We start from the raw sequence: 22,973 nt of genomic DNA, 5'->3' as shown, positions 1-22,973 counted from the left end.
TTTGTAGGTGAAGAATGCCATCTGCTGCTCTTCGCACGTTCGAGTTCAGCTTCTGAATGTCTTAAAGGCCTCTGCGACTGTCATCCCATGTTGCACCGCTTCTTTCACCTTGTCGTCGTCTGCGACAAGCTTTGGAATGAGCGAGAGAGTCTCGTCCAGCAGGTCTTGCGGAATGACAACTACCCCTTCTTGAGGGTCGCAGAAGAGAATGTCACCCTGTAACGGTGTCAGTAGGTTCTAGGCAAGACGAAGCAGCAGTATAGTGGGACGCACTGGAGAGACGCTGACGCCGGTTATCGACACTGGGATGTTGCGTGCATACACCGTCGATTCAGCATTGGTTCCGACAGTTGACTTTCCCAAGGCGAAGATCTGAAGATCTAAAGAGTCAGAATGCCTTCAACGAAGAGGTCCAGGACCAACAGGCAAGAACTTTATCGACTGGAGGTGATTGCGCACTCACCGGCAACTGAGAGTTCTGAAGCTCAACCATATCCCTTACACGACCACCAACGACACAGCCAGCTACTCCTCTTGCTTTCATTCTCTGGGCCATTATGCCTCCCACTGCTGCGCATTTTTGACCTTCAGGCTGATCAATGACCACAACGGATCCAGGTTCCGTCAGGTCTACCCAGTGACTGCCCTTCGGAACTGTGCTTTCTGCAGGCGGCGGCAAAGAGGATGGAGCGTTCTTCGCCACCAGTTTCAAAGTGCATGCGGGAGCGATCACCTTCTCGCCATTTGATGATGGGACAGGTCCTTCTTTTGTCTCAATCACGGACCAAATGGAATGGACATGCCATCCTACCAATGTCTGCAAGATACCCCGCCCGAGCAACGTCGCCTGCCCTCGGCTTCTGCAGCTTCAGCAATGCATCCGATACCTGAGAGTGTAAGTCTATCTCAGCACTGGTACGCCCTCATGGTCTTACATCACAAGCTGAGTACTCCCGCAGTCGGTGAAGCTTGTCCTGAAGCTCTGCTGCGATACCCATTGTCGACGACTGGCGGCGAGGCGTCACGGCCAGGAGAGCGGCGCTACTACGGGAGCGAAAAGTTGTTCTCTGCAGTGACACTCTTGCGGCAGCACACCAACTGTACTTGAGCATGATCGTGTACTAAAGTAGGAGGACAAGGCAGGGAGGAAAGGAAGAATACTGCGACTTGTAAAGTAGCATTTGTCGGACGTCGGAACTCTGGGCAGCCGACATCGGAGTTCTTGGACAGTGGTGTGATATTCCAAGCGCCTGGGTCAAACAAAGATACACCAATTACTAGATTGTTTGCGACAATACGGGCAGGCTGATAGCAAGGCCATAGGAACACGACCTTGAAAGCGAATAGTATGCACAATGTTTTACACCTTGAGGAAACGCATGCTCTAGATGAGAGATTTTGCCGTCATTTAGCGACAATGATACAGGAATTTCGCTCGAGCAATACCTCTCAGTCGAAGGCTGATAGATTGCAGCGCATTGCTGTCACAGAAGAGCAGTATTTGATCAAAGCACGTTGGACACGATGGGTAAAGTTGATGGTTTAGTTGTTCCTTCGCATTGGGACTGCCCTCTGCTGTTAAATGATCTTCAAAGCATCCTGTCTCCAATCAGGGGGATCCGAACTCCAGCGATGCTTGCTTGCCCATTTTAGGCATATGTACAATACCTCCCAGGGAGGTATAGAGTGACTGTCGGCGGGAGGAAGGGATTAAGTGATCCGAGGCTCGGCCTGGGAAACAGTTAGTGTCATCGTCCAAACACTCCAGGACCCATTTGACAGACCTTCCACCTGCTGTTCACTAAACGACGATTAGCGTTGTTGCCGCACGGCGAATCTGCATATTGAACCAACCTTCGAATGCTGGAGGTGCCGCCACAGCGTCGGATTGCCCTCTGATCTTGCCTGTCAATCGGTAATCTCGCTCCATCACTAGCACCGTAAGCAATCTAGCTGGGGTGTGTCTTTGTCTTCCACCCACTTTGTCTATCCCAGGCATCCAACTGTCTCCGCGGTTGCTTGAAGTCATTTGCGTAGTATCTTATTGAGGCGAGGCCAGCACCCTGTCATGTCTCTTAGCTAGACGACCAATTTCCTGAAAGGCATTGATCTCATACTGTGACGCCGAACATGCCCACCATAATCACGTATGGCAAGAGGGCTTCGAAGGGGACACCCATGATGAAGGCCGGCGGTGGGCGTAGGATCAGGTGAGGCCGTGGTAAATCGGGGCAACAAGTGCTGCAAAGTATGGGAGCCGCAGAAGGAATATCTTCTCCAGCTCTAACAGGCGGCACTCGAGCTGTTCTCGTCGTGCTGCTGGTGTCTGCAGTTCAAGTTGGTGGTTGCTGCATACTGCAGATTGACCTCACAAGTGCACTTTCCTCGATTGGGGACATGGTCACGGCCGCTTTAACACCCACCTCGACATGGGGATGCGATAGTGTCCCGACCGCACTGCGGCTTCCAACCGTCCTCGACGAGAGCAGAATTGTTCTAACAGAAGATATTATCCTTTCGACGTGTAATTCCTATTTCAGAACACAGGGACAATACCGCTACGACCTTACGATCGTTGTTGCGCTTGTCCTGACGCGTAGAACGGACTTTGCCCTGCAAAGCGCCCCTCCGCGCCCTCGCCACCCTCATTGCGCCAGACACTGTCCTTGGAATTGGGTGCAAGATCACCTAGTCGCATTGCGCCGCCTATAATCTCAGTTTATACCAGAAAGAGGTCGAGCGACGACAAAACAATGACCGTGACAACCACACCGTGATGGTTACCCTCCCTCCGCCCACGCACAAACGCACCGACGGCCACACAAACTCTTTCACTGGTCGTTCCCTATGCCACCTCTAGTTTCCGAGGAATCGGATGAGCTGTCCAGCGTCGGCACGGGGACTGTGACCCCCAGCATTGAGGGACCTGTAATGACAGCTTCGGGCGATGAGCTCAGCCCCCCCATGCCCCGAGAAAACCCCAAGCCTTCAGAGAACGGCCATTATGCGTCAGAAGAGAACCAGAGCAATCTGGTAGGTTCGGGCCAGTCTCGCATACATGCTGCTGCCCCAGACGACTATGAACTGGGGGAGCAGCTGCAACGGTCGGCGCAAGAAGAACTTAGCGAGCCTGACACGGATGTTCGTGTCGCTGAAGAGAACGTTGCCGGAGGCGCCGAGTTGCAGGCTGATGGGGAAGGGGATATTACAATGACGGACGCGGATGCCGAGGCCGAACCGGACGACGAAATGCCACAAAATGATCCCGCAGCCGGCGATGCGCAGGAGCCGAACCAAGTTGCAGAGGATGATGAGGACGCGGAAGGCGAAGAAGAGGCGGAGCCACAGAAAGAGAATAGAGCAGTAGGAGGACAAGAAACCGGAGACAAAGAAAGCGCAGCAAATGAAGGGGACCTGGAGGAGGAGGAGGGCCCCGCAGAGTCTGACGCAGAAGACGCTGGTAGCGATAGCGAGGAAGGCTCAGGCAGCCTGGAACCCGAGCTCGAATCATCTGCGTCGCAATCCGAATCAGTATCAAGATCTGGGTCAGCTTCTAGACCCGTGTCTGAGTCGGAGGCGGAGTCGGCGTCTGAATCTGGTGATGAGGATGAAGATGATGCCCCAGAGGAAGCCGAAGATGCTGGGTCAGAGTGCATATTCTGCAAGCAAACCCACGGTCCAGATGGGCAAGGCGATGAACTGGACTTGGTATGCTTGGAGTGCAATAACCGCGCACATTTGAAATGCGCCCAAGGCAAGCAAGCAGTGAAGGACGATAACACCACTCACTGGCAATGTCCGGACTGCTTGAAAAAGGTCGCTCAATCCGAGTCGCCGAAAGAACGAGCTGCACGATCCAAGAACTCGGCTCCTCGACTTGTTAGGGACTTGTTGCCCGTCACACGTGGCGTGCAGAGGCCAAACTCACATTCGATTTTTGCGCAGCCTCTGATATCGGAAGGTGAAGACGGAGGCCGTGCTCTAAGGAAGAGAAAGTCTCCAACTCAAGAACCTGTGCCGGCTGAGAAGAGGCGTCGAAAGGCCACAGAACGGGCATCAGCCGTGGCGACGACCAGCGCTGCCCTGTCCGTGGACAGCACCTCTACAACCATGTCAACGCGGCGGTCGAGTCAAATGAAAATCACCAAACCCACTGCACGGATCCTGCAGCATCGACCCTTCAATAAACCACCGCCTCACAAATTCATTCTTGCCTTCCGACTAGACCAGCCCCGGATCGAAGCCATCTTGAGCAAGCCTCCTCGGCCCGGTCGACGCAGAGAAAGAAAGGCGCAACAAAAGAAGAAGGAGCCGAAGATCCCAGCTCCAATCTACCAACCTCCGGTCCCCAAATTCCCTGCCCTGCCAACACACAACCTCATTTTCCCCTCGGCATTTACCGACCGCGAGGCCGAACTCAATGCCAAACCGTACGGTGGCATTCTGTCGGAGGCAGAGGCCGACACGTCGCGTTCGCTACCACAGCTCAAAGACCGTGAGCTATTTGAGATTGCAAGGAAGGAAGCAGAAGAAGAACGGAGAAGAACATCTGCGGCAGCCGAGGCGGAGATCAACGGAGGCGTCGATGCTTCAGCCACGCCTGGCGCGACATCAGCGACCACAAAACCCAATCGATCGACTGTGTCGGGGCCTCCCAGCAAGATCAAGTGCATCCAGTTTGGCAAGCATGTCATCGACACGTTCTACGCCGCGCCTTACCCAGAAGAATATTCACACGAGTCGAGGCTGTTTATCTGTGAGTTCTGCCTTAAATACCTCCCATCCGAGTTCGTCGCCTATCGACATAAACTGAAGTGCCCGGCCAAACACCCACCCGGAGACGAAATATATCGCGATGGCACCGTCTCGGTGTGGGAAGTCGACGGGCGCAAGAAGACAGAGTACTGCCAATGTCTGTGCCTTATGGCCAAGATGTTCCTTGGTTCAAAAACCCTGTACTACGACGTCGAGCCGTTCTTGTTCTACATCCTCACCGAATACGATGAACTGGGATACCATTTCGTCGGCTACTTCAGCAAGGAGAAACGACCAGCCAGCCAGAACAATGTATCCTGTATCCTCGTGATGCCAATCCATCAGAGGAAAGGATACGCTACTTTCCTAATTGATTTCTCGTACCTGCTTACGAGGATCGAGCGCAAAGAAGGGTCTCCGGAAAAGCCACTGTCCGACATGGGTCTGACGGCATACCGCTCGTACTGGGACTTGACGATTTCCCGACATCTGCTTGACCTGCAACGATCCAATACGCCATTCAGCACGAAGACTCTCATGGGGAGGACAGGCATGACCGCTGACGATGTGATTCATTCCTTGGAGCGTCTGTACGCCTTCATCAAGGATCCGGTCACGAAGACGTATGCGATCAGGTTTGACAAGAAGCTGTATGAGCGGATCGTGGATGAGTATGAGCGGAAAGGCCATCGCAAGATGAAACCCGAGTTACTGGTCTGGACGCCTTACATCATGGGAAGAAGTGACCGGGAGACGTTGGATGGGCAGGGCCCACTTAATGCGTTGGCCCCGAGGAGTGACGACGAGGATGAAGAAGAGGAACAAGACGATGCAGAGACGAGCGAAGCCGTTGAACTCGACAGCCAAGCGGTCGCCTCCAAGGCTGGGAAGTCCGTTGCTGGTGTTACTGACTTGGTCGGCAATGATGGCGTGGCTGAGGAGGAACTCTCACCCAAGTCGACCGCAAAGTCGGCAATGGCTACCTCGAGACCGGAGTCGCTTGTCGGCCACGAGGAAAGTGACGCGGTCAACGTCAAAGATGCCTCTCTTTTAAACGAGCTTGGCCATGTCGCACCTGGGCCTCCCCCCACAAACGCGCTTGATGGCGTCGTCTCGACCCAGCTGGCAGCTGACCACAGTGAAGTAAAGGTCAATGGCCTCGTGAACGGCACTTCCTCCATGTTCCAGGAACCTCCAGTCGACCCTCATCTCCAGGACAGCCACGAGCAAGAACGCCAGAACCAGCCTCGCGAAGCTGACGGGGCAGAGCAACCAAAACAGCCTCCCTCCCCACCCCTGTACGGCTACGCCCTCGCCTTCCGCGAACACAACATTCCACCCACTCGCTTTCAAATCGATCCACCCATTCCTCCCTCAATGCTCCGCCGCCAAAACACAAAGAAACGCAGCGCTGCGACCGCGTTCGGCACGCCTGGCAAGAAAACCAACGGTCTAGGAGGCACGGCTGCGGACACAGGTGCCGGCGCGAACAACGTCGCCGTCAGGAGTTCGCCCAGGAATGCTGCCAAGAGCGGCGTCCTACTCGGAGCCAACACCGTGACGGCAAGCGGCACTGCAAGCTCCACCAATGGCACTCGGAGCGCGTCACCCAAGGTGCCAGGCACGTCGGTCCGACGGAGCGGTCGGCGCAGTGGACTTGCCAACGTCGTCGCGACGGTGGATGGCAGCGTCGAAGACGAGGAGGAGGAAGAAGAAGAGGAGGAGGACGCTCCTGCCGAGGATGATGACGACGTGGGCGCCCCGTCCAAAGCCGACTCGGAAGACGGCGACGCAGAGGAGGATCAGGATGACGTCGAGGCTTCTTCATCATCCAGTAGTCAGGGGGAGGAGGAGCAGGATGAAGACGAAGAGGATGAGCCGCAAACTTCGGTCGCAGCCGTTAGTGACGAGAGCGGCGAAGACGAATCCGGCGAAGAACAAGGGGAATTAGACGAAAGCGAGGACGACAATGACGACGATGACGGTGTCGACGAAGAAGTAGACGAAGACGAAGACGAAGACGAAGAAGATGACGAAGAGGAAGAAGAAGAAGAAGAAGAAGAAGAAAGCGCAGACGACGATCCAAACGATCCGGACGCCGAGCCTGACGAAGATGAGTCCGAAGAGAGCGAAGAGGATGCTGAAGCCGAGGTGGATATTCCTGAAGAAGAAGAGGAAGAAGTAGAAGAAGAAGTAGAAGAAGAAGAAGAAGTAGACGACGACGACGACGACGACAATGACGGGGATGGCTGACACTGAAGAAAGTCGTCTCGCTGGGGTGGCCCTCGGGCGCATGCTCTTGCTTATGTCGAAGAATGCAGTCCGAGCTGTGTACACACAGTCCTGTGTACTGTATGTACACTGCAGCGTGACTTGTATAAATCATTTGCCTTCTTCAATGGCTTAGTACCTGACCTACAGAACTTGGGAATGCTGGAAACTGAAAACTACAAAATCCGATTTCCCTCGGTGCTGTCTACAAATCCTGCTTGAGTGCATACCCTGCCTGGCACACAGTACACAAGTCGTGGTCGCCACCGTACGAAGCAATCTTTGCGAACGTGGCAGTCCCTGTGTGTGCGCGCGCGTCATGCCGCCCGTCCTGCCGTCGTGCTGTGCAAAAGGGTTCCAAAACTGTGCCTTAAGCAATCCTACTGAACAACATGTCATGCTCGCCCCTGGATCTAACGCAATTGTAACTCACTTCCCCATCCCTATCACACACCGTTTTATGCCAAAGATCGTCTCCTTACTCCACAGTGCGCTCGACGATCGGGATTTTGGCATTGAAAGAGATCGCACACTGGGTGCTGTTAAACCCCCCCTCCCCGGACAGCTTCGTTGACCCTTGCAGGGTTCATGGCCGCTGTACTGCCGGCCATTCATCGCCTAGCTCTCTTGTCTGTGTCTAGCCTCCTCCACACGCTTGTGTAGCGCGCGGCGGGACATTTCGGCCTGTCAAACCCAGAGCCCGTTCCCAGCTCTATGACTGCTTTTTCTGAGGCGTCTGTGCACCTCCCAAGTACTTCTGCAGGTTGGTAGCCTCGACACCCTGACGCATGATGTTCTTGAGCGTCTCCCAGCCCTGTCTGACCGCAGGCGGGACATTGGGGTTCTGCACCTGCTGGTCAACCCGGGCGGCCAACTGGCCAAATGCGCCCTGGATAAACTGGCTCTGGGAGAACCTTGCCCGCAGAAAGACGGTGTAGACGCCCAACAAGATCCAAGACCCTTTGCTGAACGTCAAAGCGGACATGAAGAGGCGCACCCATAGGAAGATCTCGAGCATGGCCACCAAGAACATCGATGCATCATAATATTCCTTGACGAATCGGCCGATAGAGTTTGCGAGTGGGGACTGAGACTTCTGAGCACCAGGGGACTGAGGAGTGCTTCCTGAGGCAGCCTTGGGAGGTTGAAGCGCAGGAATAATGTTGGTGCGAGTGTAAGTCGCCACGTGGAAGATTGAGTAGACGGTGAATGGGAGCAGAGCCAGGGGAACCTGTCTCGCAAACAGCCAGACCAAGCTTATGACTACAGATTCACTGTCAGTATCTTGGACTGCCATGCTTCTCGGTGTTTCTACTCACTGAGATATTGCACATTCTCGTCTGAGAGCAGCAAGACTGCGGTCTGAGGAATATTGGCGCCTGGCTTGACACGAGCGCGATAAGCCTTGAAGACCACAATGCCATACGTGGCGACGGCAGACGTGAAGGCCAGGCGATATGTAAACTGCGCCCATCTAGAATAGTAGTTGAAGGTCATGTAGGAGAGGCCATAGCGGAGGACAGATAGCAGGAGGGTGAAGTGGCCGCAGAACCATGCACTGTGTGGGTGTGAGAACGTTAGCAGGGAGCTCAGCTGCTCATGATGGAGGAAAAGCTCGATCTTACAATTGCAGAGTTGTAGCGAGTTTCGTAAGACGTTCACCCAAGGACTGAGTAGGCGGAGGCGGGGGAGCCATGTCTTGAAGCTTTACTCGGGAAAGAGAGTTCGGTGATGGAGGGGCGGTCAAGAGACGGGGAATGTGGCCGTCGTGTCAATGGCGAACCAGAACCAATGTCAACCAGGTAAGGGAAAGAGAACAGGCAAGACGCGAGTCTCTCCTAAGATATAGGCGAACGGCGGCAGGGAATCAAGGACCAGTGACTGGGGAAGGTGAACGGAGGAGAAGTGAAAGTGGCTTCAACGGGGTGTGAGTTGCACTTGCGCAAGCTTTTGGGTTGCTTTGGCTGTGTGGTTTGTGGGCGGCAATGATGTCAACCTCCGTGGAACCAAGCCACACACTTCACTTCACTTCCCTCTGACTCTCACCTCACTGGCACTTTACTCACCCAAACAAGACGATGATCCTTGGTCCTACACGGACAGAGTTCTGGATGCCAAATACCTGTAGGTATTCCTTCTACTCACCCACAACACCTTCTTATGTCACTATAGTAGAAATGTGCGTGTTGCCGCTGTTGCCCTCGTGGTTTGACTTGCCTCATCAAATGGAGCTGCCTTTAAAGTGGCGTGCTACCGAGATTCTACAAACGGAGAACATGGCTTGTTAATCACACTTTTCGGTTTCTAAAGAGCTTGCCCGCCAGTAACGCAATGGAATGAATTGACAAAGACGTCGCTTGCTGAGAAGAAACCCGATTCCTCTCCCAGCGCTACCTCCGCTCAAAACGGACACAAACGTAGTAAGGAAATATACATGCTTGTCTGGCGGATTAAGCCCGTTCATTCCATCCCACCGAGGTCCGGAATGTCTCTTCATTCCGAGCCTGGGTGTGCTGAAACTGGACTTTTCGTATTATGCACAATCCAAGTCGTTTCCTGCTCCCTCACAGCCCTTCCCCAGGTAGATCATATGTGATGGTGATTAGAACGCCACAACAGCTCCGGTCTGTTGCCTACTGGGAACGATCGCAACATGTAGTTCTTGAAGAGAAGGTGAGTCGAAAGAGGGGATATCGCCGTCATCGTGTCGTCGCTGAGCTGAATTGCAAATACAAGGGAACGAAGAGGTAGTTCGGGTCCGGGCATCCCGCGCGATGCTTATCGGAGCGAGAATCCCTTTCTCTTGCCCTCTTTCTCGATCGGCCGGCCTTGTTCAATGCGAGACTTCTTCTCCTCGAGTTCTGCTCGTTGACGCTCCAACTGCTCCTTCATCTCACGATGACGCGCGAACAGTTCTTCCTCGCTCTGTTGGAGTTTGCTTTCCTTTTCTTGGACCTTCTGCTGGAAGACCATCTTCATCTCTGCCTCCATCTTGGCCAGCTTCTGCTCGTGGAGAGTCCTCTCCTCTTCTTGCTTCACAGCAGGGTTGACTTCTTTGAACACGCTGGGATCCTGTGACACGCCCATCTGGATGAGCTTGTCAGATCGGTAGTTCTCGTAGAGAACATTGTTAGTGTGCTCCTTGAGTTCCTCCATGTGGGTGCGGATCAACATCTGTCGGAGCTTCACAAAGTCGCAATGGTCCTCATTATCCACCTCAATGATGCCCCAGGGATAGCGGCGGCCGCGCACTTTGCGACCTTCCGGATTGGTCACCTCGTAGTTGGCGCCAACCACGGCGAACGGCACTTTGGACATGATCTCCTGGTTCTCGGCGATGGTCTCTTCGTCATCCAGCTCATAACGAGGGCCCTCGAAGATCTGGATCGAGTGGTGTTGAATGTCTGCGAGGATCTGCCGGAGTTAGCTCATGTCCATGATACGTTGCATTGAAGGCTCTTACTCTCTGCTTGAATGCCGCCACTTCCTCGTCGGTCAGGGTATCGGCCTTGGCAATGACAGGAATCAAGTTGACCTTGGTGTGAAGGCGGCGCATGACCTCGATGTCGAGAGGCTTCAAGGAGTGACCTGTTGGCTGAATGAAGTACACGCAGGCATGGACCCTGTTGTCCACGATGTTCATACGGTTGACCTTGTTCTCGGCTTCCAGATAGGCATCGAATCGTTGTTCGATATTCTCCACGATTGGTCGCCACGAGTCGTCATTGTTGACGAAATCGCCAAAGCCGGGGGTGTCCACGACCGTCAGGCGCAGGCGGACCCCGTTCTCTTCAATGTCGGCGCTGATGGATTGAATCGAAACGGTTTTCGGGATAATGTCCAGGCTGGGACCCTTGCGTTCGCGTGGAGGGTAGAGAGAGGTGTTGAACAGAGTGTTGATCAATGTAGATTTTCCCAACCCCGATTCACCTACGCTGTATTAGTATCACTCAAGTCCCTGCCAATGGTAGATGCGACGCACCGACTACCATAACGTTGAAGTTGAAGCCCTTTCTGACACTCTTGCGGTGCCATTGATTCGGCAGATTGGCAAACCCAACGTAGCCTGTCAACTTCCTTCTGACCACATTTCGCATATCGTTTGCTGCCGCCGCAGCAGCCTTTGGGTCTTTTGAGCTCACTGTCTGGGCGGCGTTGGCACCCATGGGATTGCTCTCCTTGACAAAGGGAGACGTAGGTTTGCCATTGGGAATGCTAGGAGACGGGGAGGATCGAACGCCGTTGGCCACAGCAGCTGGAGTTCCGTTCGAGTCAGTCATATTCTCAAATTGGATGTCTGCAGATGTCACTTGAGTGTGAAAGGACGGGCTTTTGGGGTCCCCTGGAGGGGATTGGACATGTGGAGGGTTGAAGGCCGTGCTGGGGCCAGGATTGCTTTTCTCTTCGGCTGTCATCGCGCTTGCTTGATGAATTGCGTAACAGAAGCGAGTTCTAGGAGGACATGGGACGGTGGGAGAACAGAGGAAGGCGCGACAGGTGATGTGCGGTTGAAAGGAAATGGACCAGAGTGGTGACGGAATACTCACCCATATTTAGTCAGACGAAGACCGCGGTTGTGCAGACGACACTGAAGACGGTTGAAACAAAGGTAACTGCGAGAGAAGTCCCATTAGCACGCGCCCGGTCTGGATGAACGGACAACTTGATCGCGACGGTGGAAGGAGTCCAATAGAAATGATTGTGGGCTGCCTGCGCCCAGGGGCATCGGGCATTGAGATGTGGGAATGTGAGGCGTACTTTTTGCTCAACTGCACGACGAACAAAGTGGCCGAAGAGGGCTCCAAGCGAATGTAAGAAGAACGCTGGGACGCAGCGAAGAAGAGATGAAGCCCAAAAGTTGGTGCGCGAAACGAAGAGGTGCAAAGTCTGTGAACGGTACGAGTAGCGAGCGTGCCCTTTGTCAATCAATCCTTAAGTCAACGTGGACTCTCACCATGTCCAGAAAAATAGGGGACGCATCTTTCTCGTGCCACTCGTGCAACTGCAATCGGGGCGTTGTGGAGAGGCTGCCACGCTAAGTCCCTTTGGTCCCGCGACCAGCAGCGATGATTGGCGATCAGCAAAAACCGCCGAAGCCAAAGCTGCCCCTGGATCTTCTCCAGGTTTGGCCTTGTTGCTTGCTGCTCCTGCTGCTGTCCAGCTTGAGGGGGAAATCAGAGCCCAGTGGGAAGATACGGATCCCTGCCACAAATATGCACCCGGCATCGCACAACGCGGATTTGAGTTGAAAGCTGACTTCGATATTGTACACTCTATTCCCCATGCTGCTTCTAATCCTTTCATGGGTATCCTGGCCCATTCAAGCCTGATCTGGCCGGTGTCAACGCCTGCAAATGCAACAAGGTCCGTCCTGTTCGCCATATCCACAGCCATGAGCCGAGAGAGTCTATACAAAGACGTTTCTCATATCACTCCAGACCCCTCCTCTGACTGGTACCACTCCATCTGTTTTAGCAAACATTGATACAGGACAAGCATCGTTCCGCTCTGAACGCTTGTCCACACAAATCTAGGGCCGACTCCCCGAAACATGCCGGCGACTCCTTCGGTCTTGTAAATCAGCCGGAGACCCTCGATGACTGAGGAAGTATCAAGCGTTGGCGTGTGGTGCGGGACGGTGCGCGGCCCAGAATGTATGAGCCGCGTCTGCGTCTTGCCTGCCGCCTTTGGGCTGCTCTTCGGAGCCTTCTCCTTCTCCAAGTGGGACGCCTGGCTGGTCTTGCTTGGGTCAGGCGTGATCTGAGTCTGCGTTCTCGTTTTGACCACATCGAGCGGGCACGTAATGACTCCTGCAGCGCCACCAGCAGAGACGGCGGTCACAACCTCGAAGCCCAGCCCAATATCATTCGTTCCCTGCCACTGCTGGGCGAACCTCCGCTCCTGCTCGTAGAAAGCGAACTGCAGAGCTGAGAAAGGCAGGTCCCTGACGATTGTCGCTTTGTAACCCGAATACAGCGCCCCAAACCCCTCGGTCCGAGCAATTGTCCTTGCCGCATCCCAGGTTGACTTGTAATTGTACCCCGAATTGAAGAAAGGATTGTTGTATCGGCCTTGCAGCTGCAGTCGTGTTTTGAGGACTTCCGAGGGAACATATACAATGGATGCAGCCAGGTCGGCAATGAACCCTAGCGAACGTGGTGAGCACGTGCCTGTAGAAAATGTATGGGCAATTAACTTACCACTTGCGAGGTATGATATTGACGGATTGATCCCTCGATCTAGCATATGTCGCTTGCAGTATTCATACGACCCAAAGAATATGACTGTTCCAGGGAACGATCCCAGCATCGCCGCAGTAAAACCGCCGTAGAGTCCTCTCCGTACCCCCTCTTGCCGGAAAATCTTGACGTAGGAATCGGAGAGCGAGGCGTACTTTGGTGGAAAATGAGGGTCTCCTTGCTGTCTCGTTTTGACGGTATCGAGTGAATGCATAAGAATGTCGCCCGTTGTGCCGCCTATTCCCCCAGCCAGCATCGACTGTGTTCTTCGTTAGCCGGTTGAAATGGCCCGTCGTTCACTTCACTGGGAAATACCTACGTGAATATATGGCGGCCTCTTCAAATCCAAGTCGACTTCCTCCTCCGCCAATCTCTCCATTGTACGCGGCCGTTTAATCTGTCGTGCGCCGTCGATATCAAAGTCGGATCCCGGGTATCCATCATTGTGCTGCGCCCCCAGAGAGGTTCCGACGGAGCTGTCTTGAGTGAACCAATTCGATAATCGTGAAGTTAGGCTCATGGAGGGCTCTGAAGCCCTGGTTGGAAGATTGTACGCAAGATCAGTATCTATAGGGAGGTGTGGAGGGATCGATGCTGGAGGAATGAGGAAGTCTGTTGCTTTGGCCGCAATGAGATCTACCTGAAGCCTTCATCATACAAAAGTTTCGCGAACCCCATCGCTCGGGCTTTGCCGGGACTGGCCGCAGCAGTGCTCGGCCGATCTGATAAGCTTTGCCCGATTGGCCAGCCTTGTGCGCCGTTTGAGGACTTTGTCGAGCACCCAGTCGAGAACTTTACGTGTTGTTGAGACAACCAGAAACCCTCTATCTACAGAAGCTGCTCAGTCAGCGTTACGCGTCAACAGAGGACGGAACGACAAGTGGTGAGCACTGATATTTGCGTAGAGCTCGACCATTGTGTATGTCGAACAAGATCAATTACTGGCAACTGACGGCAGGGGATCGCAGGCACAACTTTTGCCAATAGAAGTAAAGGAGAAGTATTTTGTACACGCCTTTCCCTGCATCAAGCCTCGCTAAATCCAGCCAAACCCATGAACAGACTCACAACATCATCTCCAGGGGGTTCTCTACCACCTTCTTCAACTCTCGGATCCACTCACCTCCTACAGCCCCATCCACCACCTTGTGGTCGAAGCTGCCGGTGACAATGATTTGGTCGTCCCATTCAGTCAGTGTACCCTCCTCGGTCTCGACCGGTATCGCCACCTTGCGAGTGGTTCCAACGGCCAAGATCGCGGCTTGAGGTGGGTTGATTACCGCAGTGAATCTCTCCACCGCGGGGTTCATGCCCATATTACTGATGGTAAAAGTGCCGCCCTGGTACTCCTCCGGCTTCAACTTTCCATCCCTTGCTCGCTTCCCAAGGTCCTTGACGGCGCCCGAAATTGCTGACAGACCAATGCTGTCCGCGTTCTTGACAATGGGTGTCATCAAACCCACAGGTGTGGCAACAGCCACGCTCACATCGACCGTGTTATGTTGGCGGATGATGGCCTGACCTCCTTCCTCTCTCCAGCTCGAGTTCACGGCTGGTACCTTCTTGCAGGCAATGGCGCAAGCCTTGATCAAGAAGTCGTTGACGGACAACTTATACTTGCCGTCAGAGGCAGCATTGAGCGCTTCCCTCAGCTTGAGCAGTTTCGTGACGGAGAGTGTGGTGGAGACGAAGTAGTGAGGGTTCTGGTTCATAGATTCTCGGAGCCGTGTAGCGATGGTCTTGCGCATCGAGCTTGCCGGGATGTCCTCATAGGTCGGGCCGGCTGCCGCGGCTGGCGCAGCGCCTGCGGCAGGTTTGTATTTCTCAATATCGGACAAGGTGATCCGACCCCCTGGCCCAGTACCTTTGATCGATTTGACGGGCACGCCCTTCTCGAGAGCAAGCTTTCTTGCAGCTGGGCTGAGACTAGGCTCTCTGTCCAGCACCGACTGCAGTTTCTCGCCTGTTGTGTCGGCTTCCTCAGCCTTTGGCGCAGGTTCTTTTGCACCGCTGGGAGGTGCTGTGTCTGACCCTGAATCTGGAGCCTCTGAGGCTTCGGAGCTCTCCTCCTTCGGCTGTTCTTTGGGAGGTGCCTTTTCACCACCGGCGTCATCGAGTGTGAACGACTCAAATTCGGAGATATCCGTGCCTTCTTCGACCATAATAGCAATAGGCTGTGCCATTGTTAGCAAGTCGCATTCGGAGTTTGTCGATTCCTTACATTTCCAACTGCCACATCTTTCTCGCCCGTCTCTTTGAGAATCTTGGCCAGAACACCTTCTTCTTGGAACTCAAAATCCATTTGAGCCTTGTCGGTTTCAATCTCTACGAGGACGTCGCCAGGTGCCAGGGTATCGCCGGCCTTTTTCTGCCATGCACCAATGTTACCGGCGGTCATCGTTGGTGAGAGCGCAGGCATGCTGATGACGGTATGAGGGGGAAATGCTGTGATTGCGGTCAGCCGCGTCCGCTCTTCACGAATGAATGCGGATCAAAAGCGCACATTTGGATGCATAGTAGCGCCCGAGCACGGATAAGCAGGGGAAGGTCTGAGATCTAAATGCGCGTGTTAGCTTCGGCATGCGTGCCCGGGCCAATGTGAACTATACACTGCTACATTTTGTAGTCTTTGCACCGGGCTTCTGCTGAGCCTCAGGTTTGTGGAAGACTGGAGAAGGAGGCGTGACCCCGACCGGGAGAGCAGCGTTGAGGTTGCCATTAGGAGGACCAGAAGCGGCGGAAAAGGGGAGTAAGAAACCCAACCCCAGGAGACGATCAGAGTAAAGGAGCGACGTGGAGGAAGAGAGACAGGAAGGGCGCCCTAATGGGAGAAGTCGTCCTTCGCAATGAGCTTGCGTGAGGTGAATTGTTGAAGGGCACCAGCTTGTCGAAAATGTATGTTGAGCACGGTCGACTCCACCCGGAATCCGAAGTGATGGCAGGCCAGGGAGAATCACCGCGAGCAACAAGCTCCGATGCTCCAATCGCCGGCCCCCAAAGGCCGCCCGAAAAAGAGCACAGCTGGAGCTTAGTAACTAGCTGATCCGCGCTTGCCTTCACCTAGATGTCAAATGTCCGCCCGAAGCAGCGCCTACGGTCTCTTTGGTCCACAAAAGACACGGGCTCTCAGGCTCTCCGCGCAGCCGTCACTTTGTACAGATATACACAGGCACAGCATATTTCCCTGAACCACGAACCGGAGCACTGTGCAGTGCACTTTAGTCACAATCTCAGAACGGCAACAACACAGACTGAGCAGGCTTACCATTGCAATGTTTCCAGGATCCCCTTACGGTTCTAGGTGATCCCCAGCGCTCGATCTCTCCGGTAATCATCATTCCTGCGCGCCCTAATGTCTGGAGTCGAGAATGAGCCGCCGCAAACCGAGCATACGGACCACGTCGAAAAGCCAGCACTTGCATCGGAGAAAGAGGCGGATGTCGGGGAACCTGCGGGTGTACATGCAGCCTCCGAGGATGATGATCAGGATAGTCCACCGAGTCACGGCGTAACCATCACTGTCGAGGACGCCGATGCTGAAGATGCACGGCAGGAGGACGACTCGGGCGAGGCCGCCTCTGAAGATACTGCCTCGGTAGTGACAGAATCGCAGCAGGACTCTGAACAAGGCTCGAGGTCCCAAGAAGGGGCAGGGGACGCTCCGCGATCTCCAGATGTCGAGCATGCGCCCAGACATGCTGCGGACGAGGACCGGAGAGCACACGACGCTGGCTCGGCTCAGCACCAGGACGGACAAGCCCAGCAGGCCACGCACACTGACACACAAGCGGAACCTCGCCCGGAGGCTTCAATACCAAAGCCCACGACGACCCCACGGCCTCTTCCCGTCAGCTCCACGGTCTTCGTGGTCAGTGCCCTTGAAACCATTGGAGCAGCCAAGGAGGTCCGCAAGAGTAAAGAGTTCACAGATGCTGTTCAGGCCGCTCTGGCAAACATCAAGAACACGGAACAGCCAGTTAATCCCGAGGTCATCTTCCGGCCGTTGCAGATGGCGACGAAGTCATTCAATATACCTCTGCAGGTGACTGCTCTAGACTGCATTGGAAAGCTGATCAGTTACTCCTATTTCGCCTTCCCCGTCGTGGCCGCAAGTCAAGCCGGCTCAGCAGATACTCCGCCTCTTATCGAGAGGGCGATCGAGGCCATCTGTGATTGCTTCGAGAATGAAGCCACTGCCCCGGAAATTCAACAACAGATCATCAAGTCCCTGCTTGCAGCCGTCCTCGACGACAAGATCGTCGTCCATGGTGCCGGTCTCTTGAAAGCGGTCCGGCAAATATACAACATCTTCATCTACTCCAAGTCGAGCCAGAATCAGCAAGTCGCGCAGGGATCATTACTTCAGATGATCGCGACCGTTTTTGAGCGCGTCAGACTCAGGCTGGACTTGAAAGAGGCTCGTCTGAGAGAGACCAACGAGGCTAAGTCTGACGAAGCCCTTTCCGCGGACACGTCCATGTTCGGCCCGGGGGATGCGAACGGCGCGAATGGACAGGTCGACACTCCGGACCAAGAAACTCCACCCCAGCTCATGGAAGGCTCGGCTGCCGGTCAGGAGAAATTAACGTTGCAGAGCTTCGAAAACAACAAAACCTTGGACGACGCGATTGTAGCCGATAGCGCTCCCACGACCGTCACCCGTGCAAGACGAGAACGCAAGAACACCCGCACTAGCTCCGGGCCCGTCTCTCGATCGAGCTTACAAGAAGACCGCGAGGAGCCAGAAATGTCTCCAGAGGACGAAGACGATGTCTACATCAAGGACGCATTCTTAGTGTTCCGTTCACTCTGCAAATTAAGTCAGAAAGTCCTGACGTACGATCAACAACAGGACCTCCGATCTCAGAACATGCGTTCCAAGCTACTATCCCTCCATCTGATATACCATGTCATCAACAACTACACGGCTGTCTTCACATCCTCATTCTCCACCATAAAAAGCGGCAATAATACAGAGCCTACGCCATTCCTCCATGTGGCCAAACCTCACTTATGCCTGAGTTTGTCCCGTAATGCCGCCAGTTCAGTGCCGCGAGTCTATGAGGTTTGCTGCGAGCTGTTTTGGCTCTCGCTGAAGCATTTGCGCGTTCTGTTAAAAAAGGAGCTCGAAGTTTTTCTGAAAGAAGTCTATCTCGCAGTTCTCGAGCGACGGAGTGCTCCCCTGTTTCAAAAGCAGATGTTTATGGATGTCCTGGAAAGACTATCTGGCGATCCACGTGCTTTGGTCGAGATCTACCTGAACTATGACTGCGACCGAACCGCCCTGGACAATATGTATCAGCAAATCATCGAGCACCTCTCACGCATTTGTAGCACGCCTGTAGTGGTCACAGCCATCCAGCAACATCAGTACCAAGAACAGCAGGGAAAGCCGTCGACGCCGGTTTCCGAGTGGCACTCCAGAGGCGCGTTGCTCCCTGGCTTATCAACAGCGAGTCTCGGCCAGCCTCCTCCCCCTCCGCCAGCGGTACCTGTCGAGTATGCCCTGAAGCAGCAATCACTAAGGTGTCTTGTGGAAATTCTACATTCGCTCGACAACTGGTCAAGCCAAGGAAGTCAAGAACAAGTTAACGGATCCGGATCTCGCTACCCGGCTTCGAGGGGATCGTATGAGGACTCGAGAGAATCTCTGGATTACAGCGAGAAGCCTCCCGCATCGCCCCGTGTGTCTCGCTTTGGCAGTGAGTCAGGCGTTTCAACTCCCGTGGCCGAAGATGATCCCAGTGAAGTCGAGAAAGTCAGAATGCGGAAGTCTGCGATGAATGAAGCAATCCGACAATTCAACTTCAAGCCAAAACGTGGCATAAAGGCTCTCTTGGCCGAGGGCTTTATTCGCAGCAACACGCCACAAGACATTGCAAAGTTTCTGGCGTCGAATGACAGACTAGACAAAGCAATGCTGGGAGAATACCTTGGAGAAGGCGACGAGCAGAACGTGGCCATAATGCACGCATTTGTCGACTTGATGGACTTCACAAAGCGCCGCTTCGTGGATGCTTTGAGGCAGTTTTTGCAGAGCTTCAGACTTCCAGGAGAGGCGCAGAAGATTGATCGATTCATGCTCAAGTTCGCGGAACGATATCTCAGCGGCAATCCAAACGCCTTTGCAAATGCCGATACTGCTTACGTACTTGCGTATTCGGTCATCATGCTGAACACCGATCAACACAGCTCCAAGCTAAAAGGACCCAGGATGACTGTCGAGGATTTCATCAAGAACAACCGTGGTATCAACGACGGCCAGGATCTGCCCGCGGAGTATTTGAGTAGCATCTTCGATGAAATCTCTCATAACGAGATTGTTCTCGCATCCGAGCGGGAGCACGCCGCGGAGTTGGGTATTGCAACTGCCACTCCGGCTGTCGGTTTTGCGTCGCGAGCTGGCCAGGCCCTGGCCAACGTAGGCAGAGATCTGCAGAAAGAGAAATACACTCAGGCTTCAGAAGAAATGGCGAACAAGACTGAACAACTATACCGGAGTCTGATCAGAGCGCAAAAGCGTTCGGCAGTCCGAGAGGCTCTTTCGCGATTCATCCCGGCAACCTCGAGCAAGCACGTTGGACCGATGTTCAATACAACTTGGATGTCTTTTCTCTCGGCCTTCTCCAGCCAAATGCAAGATGCACAAAATCTCGACCTAATCCGGCAGTGCTTGGAGGGCCTCAGATTGGCAATCAGGTTATCCTGCCGGTTCGACTTGGAGACACCTAGAGTGGCCTTTTTGACAGCTCTTGCTAAATTCACCAACCTCGGAAACCTTAAAGAGATGATGGCCAAGAACTTGGAGGCGCTAAAAGTGCTCATCGAGGTTGCGTTGACCGAGGGCGAAGTATTGAAAAGCTCATGGCGCGAGGTTCTGATGTGCATCAGTCAACTTGACAGGTTGCAACTCCTTTCGACGGGTGTTGACGAAGGTGTTCTGCCAGACGTGACACGGGCGAGTGTCCATACACCGTCCAGCTCCACAAAGGAAAACAGCAGGAGCCGACGATCAATGCAGGCGGTCAAGCGACCAAGACCTCGGTCCGCACACAGCTTCCGGCCAGAGGTCGCGGACGAGACCAAGTCGACGGACATGGTTCGCGGCGTAGATCGTATCTTCACCAACACTGCGAAGTTATCATCTGAGGCGATTGTCGATTTTGTCCAGGCATTGACCGATGTCAGTTGGCAAGAGATTCAGTCCTCTGGCAACACCGAATCGCCAAGGATGTATAGTCTTCAAAAGCTGGTTGAGATCAGCTACTACAACATGACCAGAGTCAGAATAGAGTGGACGCGAATCTGGGAGGTTCTCGGCGAACACTTCAACCAGGTCGGCTGTCACAACAACACTGCCGTGGTATTTTTCGCCCTCGACTCGCTTCGCCAGCTTTCTATGCGGTTCATGGAAATTGAAGAGCTACCCGGCTTCAAATTCCAGAAAGACTTCTTGAAGCCATTCGAATATGTCATGTCAAACAGCACCGTGGTTACTGTCAAAGACATGGTCCTGAGATGCTTGATTCAGATGATTCAGGCTCGCGGAGACAACATCAGATCGGGCTGGAAGACCATGTTCGGCGTCTTCTCCGTTGCCGCCAGAGAACAGTACGAAGCAATCGTCAACATTGCATTCGACTATACGACCCAGATCTACAACACACGATTTGGCGTTGTTATCTCTCAGGGCTCGTTCCCAGACCTGATCGTCTGTCTTACCGAATTCTCCAAAAACCTGAAGTTCCAGAAGAAATCGCTCCAGGCCATCGAATTGCTCAAATCGACTGTCCCAAAAATGCTGAAGACTCCGGAGTGCCCTCTATCGAGACGCCATGGAAGAGTATCGCAATCCGAAGCGTCCGACGTGGTTGCAGGAGTGAAGCAGCCGACCTCGCAGACCGAGGAGGAGCAGTTCTGGTATCCGGTCCTCATTGCGTACCAAGATGTGCTGATGACCGGAGACGACCTTGAAGTACGGTCAAGGGCGCTGACCTATCTTTTCGAGACGTTGATCAGATATGGCGGTGACTTCCCGATAGAATTTTGGGACACGCTCTGGCGGCAATTGCTGTACCCGATCTTTGTCGTGCTGCAAAGCAAATCGGAGATGTCGAAAGCCCCTAACCACGAAGAGCTGTCGGTCTGGCTGTCGACGACCATGATCCAGGCGCTCAGAAACATGATCACTCTTTTCACGCATTACTTTGACTCACTGGAGCATATGTTGGACCGGTTCCTAGATCTCCTCACCTTGTGTATATGTCAAGAGAACGACACGATAGCCCGGATTGGCAGCAACTGTCTCCAGCAGCTCATCCTTCAGAACGTCACCAAGTTCTCCCCAGAACATTGGTCGAGAATTGTCACTGCGTTTGTGGAGCTGTTCAATAGGACGACCGCCTATGAGTTGTTCTCCGCCGCGGCCACCATGTCGGATGCTCGACCAACTCCGGCACAAGACGGTGCCGAAGGACTCTCTATCTCAGGCACCACAATCGTTGAGACGCCGACAACGAACGGCGCACCTGCATCTTTCCACGGGCCGAACTCTTCCACAGAATCCCAAGTATCTTCGGCACCGACTCCGGAGATTCCCCAGGCCGACACGACACAAGTGCTAGAAGACTACCGCCCTCATCAAGATATGCAAGCACCCGCGCCGGTTGTGACGGCCGCCAGGCGCCGCTTCTTCAACAAGATCATCACGAACTGCGTTCTTCAACTCCTCATGATTGAGACAGTCGCAGAGCTCTTCTCGAACGACTCCGTCTATGCACAGATACCCTCGCCCGAACTACTACGGCTGATGGCGTTGCTGAAGAAGTCATACCAATTCGCCAAGAAGTTCAATGGCGACAAGGACCTACGTATGGCCCTTTGGCGACAAGGATTCATGCGTCAACCTCCAAACCTGCTCAAGCAAGAGTCTGGTTCAGCAAACACATACGTGAGTATCTTGTTGAGGATGTACCACGATGAAGGCGAAGAGAGAAGGTCGAGTCGCGACCAGACGGAGGGTGCTCTGATACCGTAAGTCACACCTAGGAACATTTCGGACCATGCCACGGCTCCGAACGCTAACCTGTGGCCAAAATAGTCTCTGCGCCGACATCATCCGCTCCTTCATCCTCCTTGACGAAGAAACGCAACAACGCAACATCGTCGCCTGGCGACCCGTCGTCATCGACGTCCTCGAGGGGTACACCAACTTCCCACGCGAGTCCTTTGATCAGCACATTGAAACCTTTTATCCCCTTGCCGTCGGCCTGCTCGAGAAGGACATGGGCTCGGACCTCCGAAGTGCGCTTTGGGGTCTCTTCCGCCGGGTCGGTGAGCTCAAGTTCAATATGCCAGAGTGGGTCGGCAGGGGGAGGGCCCGGAGTATCAGTTCCGCGACAGAGCGGGACAGGAGGAACGGGAGTGTGAGTGCCACGCCGACGAGTCCGAGTAACGCGAGTCGCGGATTTGAGCTCCCGAGTCACGGTGGGAGGAGGGGCAGTCGAGTTAGTAGTAGGATAGGCTCGATATAAGTAAAGGAGCACTCCAACGTTGTTGTTGAAGGGAGTTGCTCTAGCTCCTTTCCGTGGTACACCGCAAGCAAGCAAGCAAGAAAGCCTCTGGACCCATGTAAACTCATACCACCCGTCCAGACAGGCGCAATGACGCTTTCGAACATGAAATCCCCGGAGACATTCTTCATGCATT

The 22,973-nt window shown here is 54.0% G+C and overlaps 8 protein-coding genes across 8 annotated transcripts; 2 read left to right on the top strand and 6 right to left on the bottom strand.

The window, feature by feature from the left end:
• Positions 1-45: 45 nt before the first annotated feature.
• On the bottom strand, positions 46-998 carry G647_09391 (uncharacterized protein; the record flags this gene model as incomplete). Its single annotated transcript, XM_008733694.1, has 5 exons — positions 46-216; positions 274-372; positions 464-762; positions 812-887; positions 936-998. 5 exons carry the CDS (start codon positions 996-998, stop codon positions 46-48), a joined length of 708 nt encoding a protein of 235 aa, XP_008731916.1.
• A 712-nt stretch (positions 999-1,710) lies between these two features.
• Positions 1,711-2,180, bottom strand: G647_09390 (uncharacterized protein; the record flags this gene model as incomplete). The annotated part of the gene is made up of 5 exons (XM_008733693.1): positions 1,711-1,731; positions 1,785-1,801; positions 1,855-1,932; positions 1,982-2,063; positions 2,118-2,180. 5 exons carry the CDS (start codon positions 2,178-2,180, stop codon positions 1,711-1,713), a joined length of 261 nt encoding a protein of 86 aa, XP_008731915.1.
• Positions 2,181-2,847: 667 nt separating this feature from the next.
• Positions 2,848-7,008, top strand: G647_09389 (uncharacterized protein; the record flags this gene model as incomplete). The annotated part of the gene is made up of 1 exon (XM_008733692.1): positions 2,848-7,008. The coding sequence occupies one exon, from the start codon at positions 2,848-2,850 to the stop codon at positions 7,006-7,008; it is 4,161 nt and encodes a 1,386-aa protein (XP_008731914.1).
• Positions 7,009-7,738: 730 nt separating this feature from the next.
• Positions 7,739-8,722, bottom strand: G647_09388 (uncharacterized protein; the record flags this gene model as incomplete). The annotated part of the gene is made up of 3 exons (XM_008733691.1): positions 7,739-8,289; positions 8,346-8,584; positions 8,652-8,722. The coding sequence occupies 3 exons, from the start codon at positions 8,720-8,722 to the stop codon at positions 7,739-7,741; spliced, it is 861 nt and encodes a 286-aa protein (XP_008731913.1).
• A 1,082-nt stretch (positions 8,723-9,804) lies between these two features.
• Positions 9,805-11,306, bottom strand: G647_09387 (uncharacterized protein; the record flags this gene model as incomplete). Its single annotated transcript, XM_008733690.1, has 3 exons — positions 9,805-10,440; positions 10,490-10,956; positions 11,009-11,306. 3 exons carry the CDS (start codon positions 11,304-11,306, stop codon positions 9,805-9,807), a joined length of 1,401 nt encoding a protein of 466 aa, XP_008731912.1.
• A 1,144-nt stretch (positions 11,307-12,450) lies between these two features.
• G647_09386 (uncharacterized protein) lies at positions 12,451-13,785 on the bottom strand (the record flags this gene model as incomplete). The annotated part of the gene is made up of 3 exons (XM_008733689.1): positions 12,451-13,172; positions 13,227-13,524; positions 13,585-13,785. 3 exons carry the CDS (start codon positions 13,783-13,785, stop codon positions 12,451-12,453), a joined length of 1,221 nt encoding a protein of 406 aa, XP_008731911.1.
• Positions 13,786-14,329: 544 nt separating this feature from the next.
• On the bottom strand, positions 14,330-15,984 carry G647_09385 (pyruvate dehydrogenase complex dihydrolipoamide acetyltransferase; the record flags this gene model as incomplete). Its single annotated transcript, XM_008733688.1, has 4 exons — positions 14,330-15,439; positions 15,487-15,710; positions 15,769-15,821; positions 15,875-15,984. 4 exons carry the CDS (start codon positions 15,982-15,984, stop codon positions 14,330-14,332), a joined length of 1,497 nt encoding a protein of 498 aa, XP_008731910.1.
• Positions 15,985-16,617: 633 nt separating this feature from the next.
• On the top strand, positions 16,618-22,798 carry G647_09384 (uncharacterized protein; the record flags this gene model as incomplete). Its single annotated transcript, XM_008733687.1, has 2 exons — positions 16,618-22,298; positions 22,366-22,798. 2 exons carry the CDS (start codon positions 16,618-16,620, stop codon positions 22,796-22,798), a joined length of 6,114 nt encoding a protein of 2,037 aa, XP_008731909.1.
• Between the last annotated feature and the right edge of the window lie 175 nt (positions 22,799-22,973).

This window comes from Cladophialophora carrionii (assembly GCF_000365165.1).
Source record: "Cladophialophora carrionii CBS 160.54 unplaced genomic scaffold supercont1.9, whole genome shotgun sequence".
NCBI lineage: Eukaryota > Fungi > Ascomycota > Eurotiomycetes > Chaetothyriales > Herpotrichiellaceae > Cladophialophora > Cladophialophora carrionii.
Note: the sequence above shows the minus strand (reverse complement) of the source record. Positions and strands in the feature narration are given on the sequence as shown.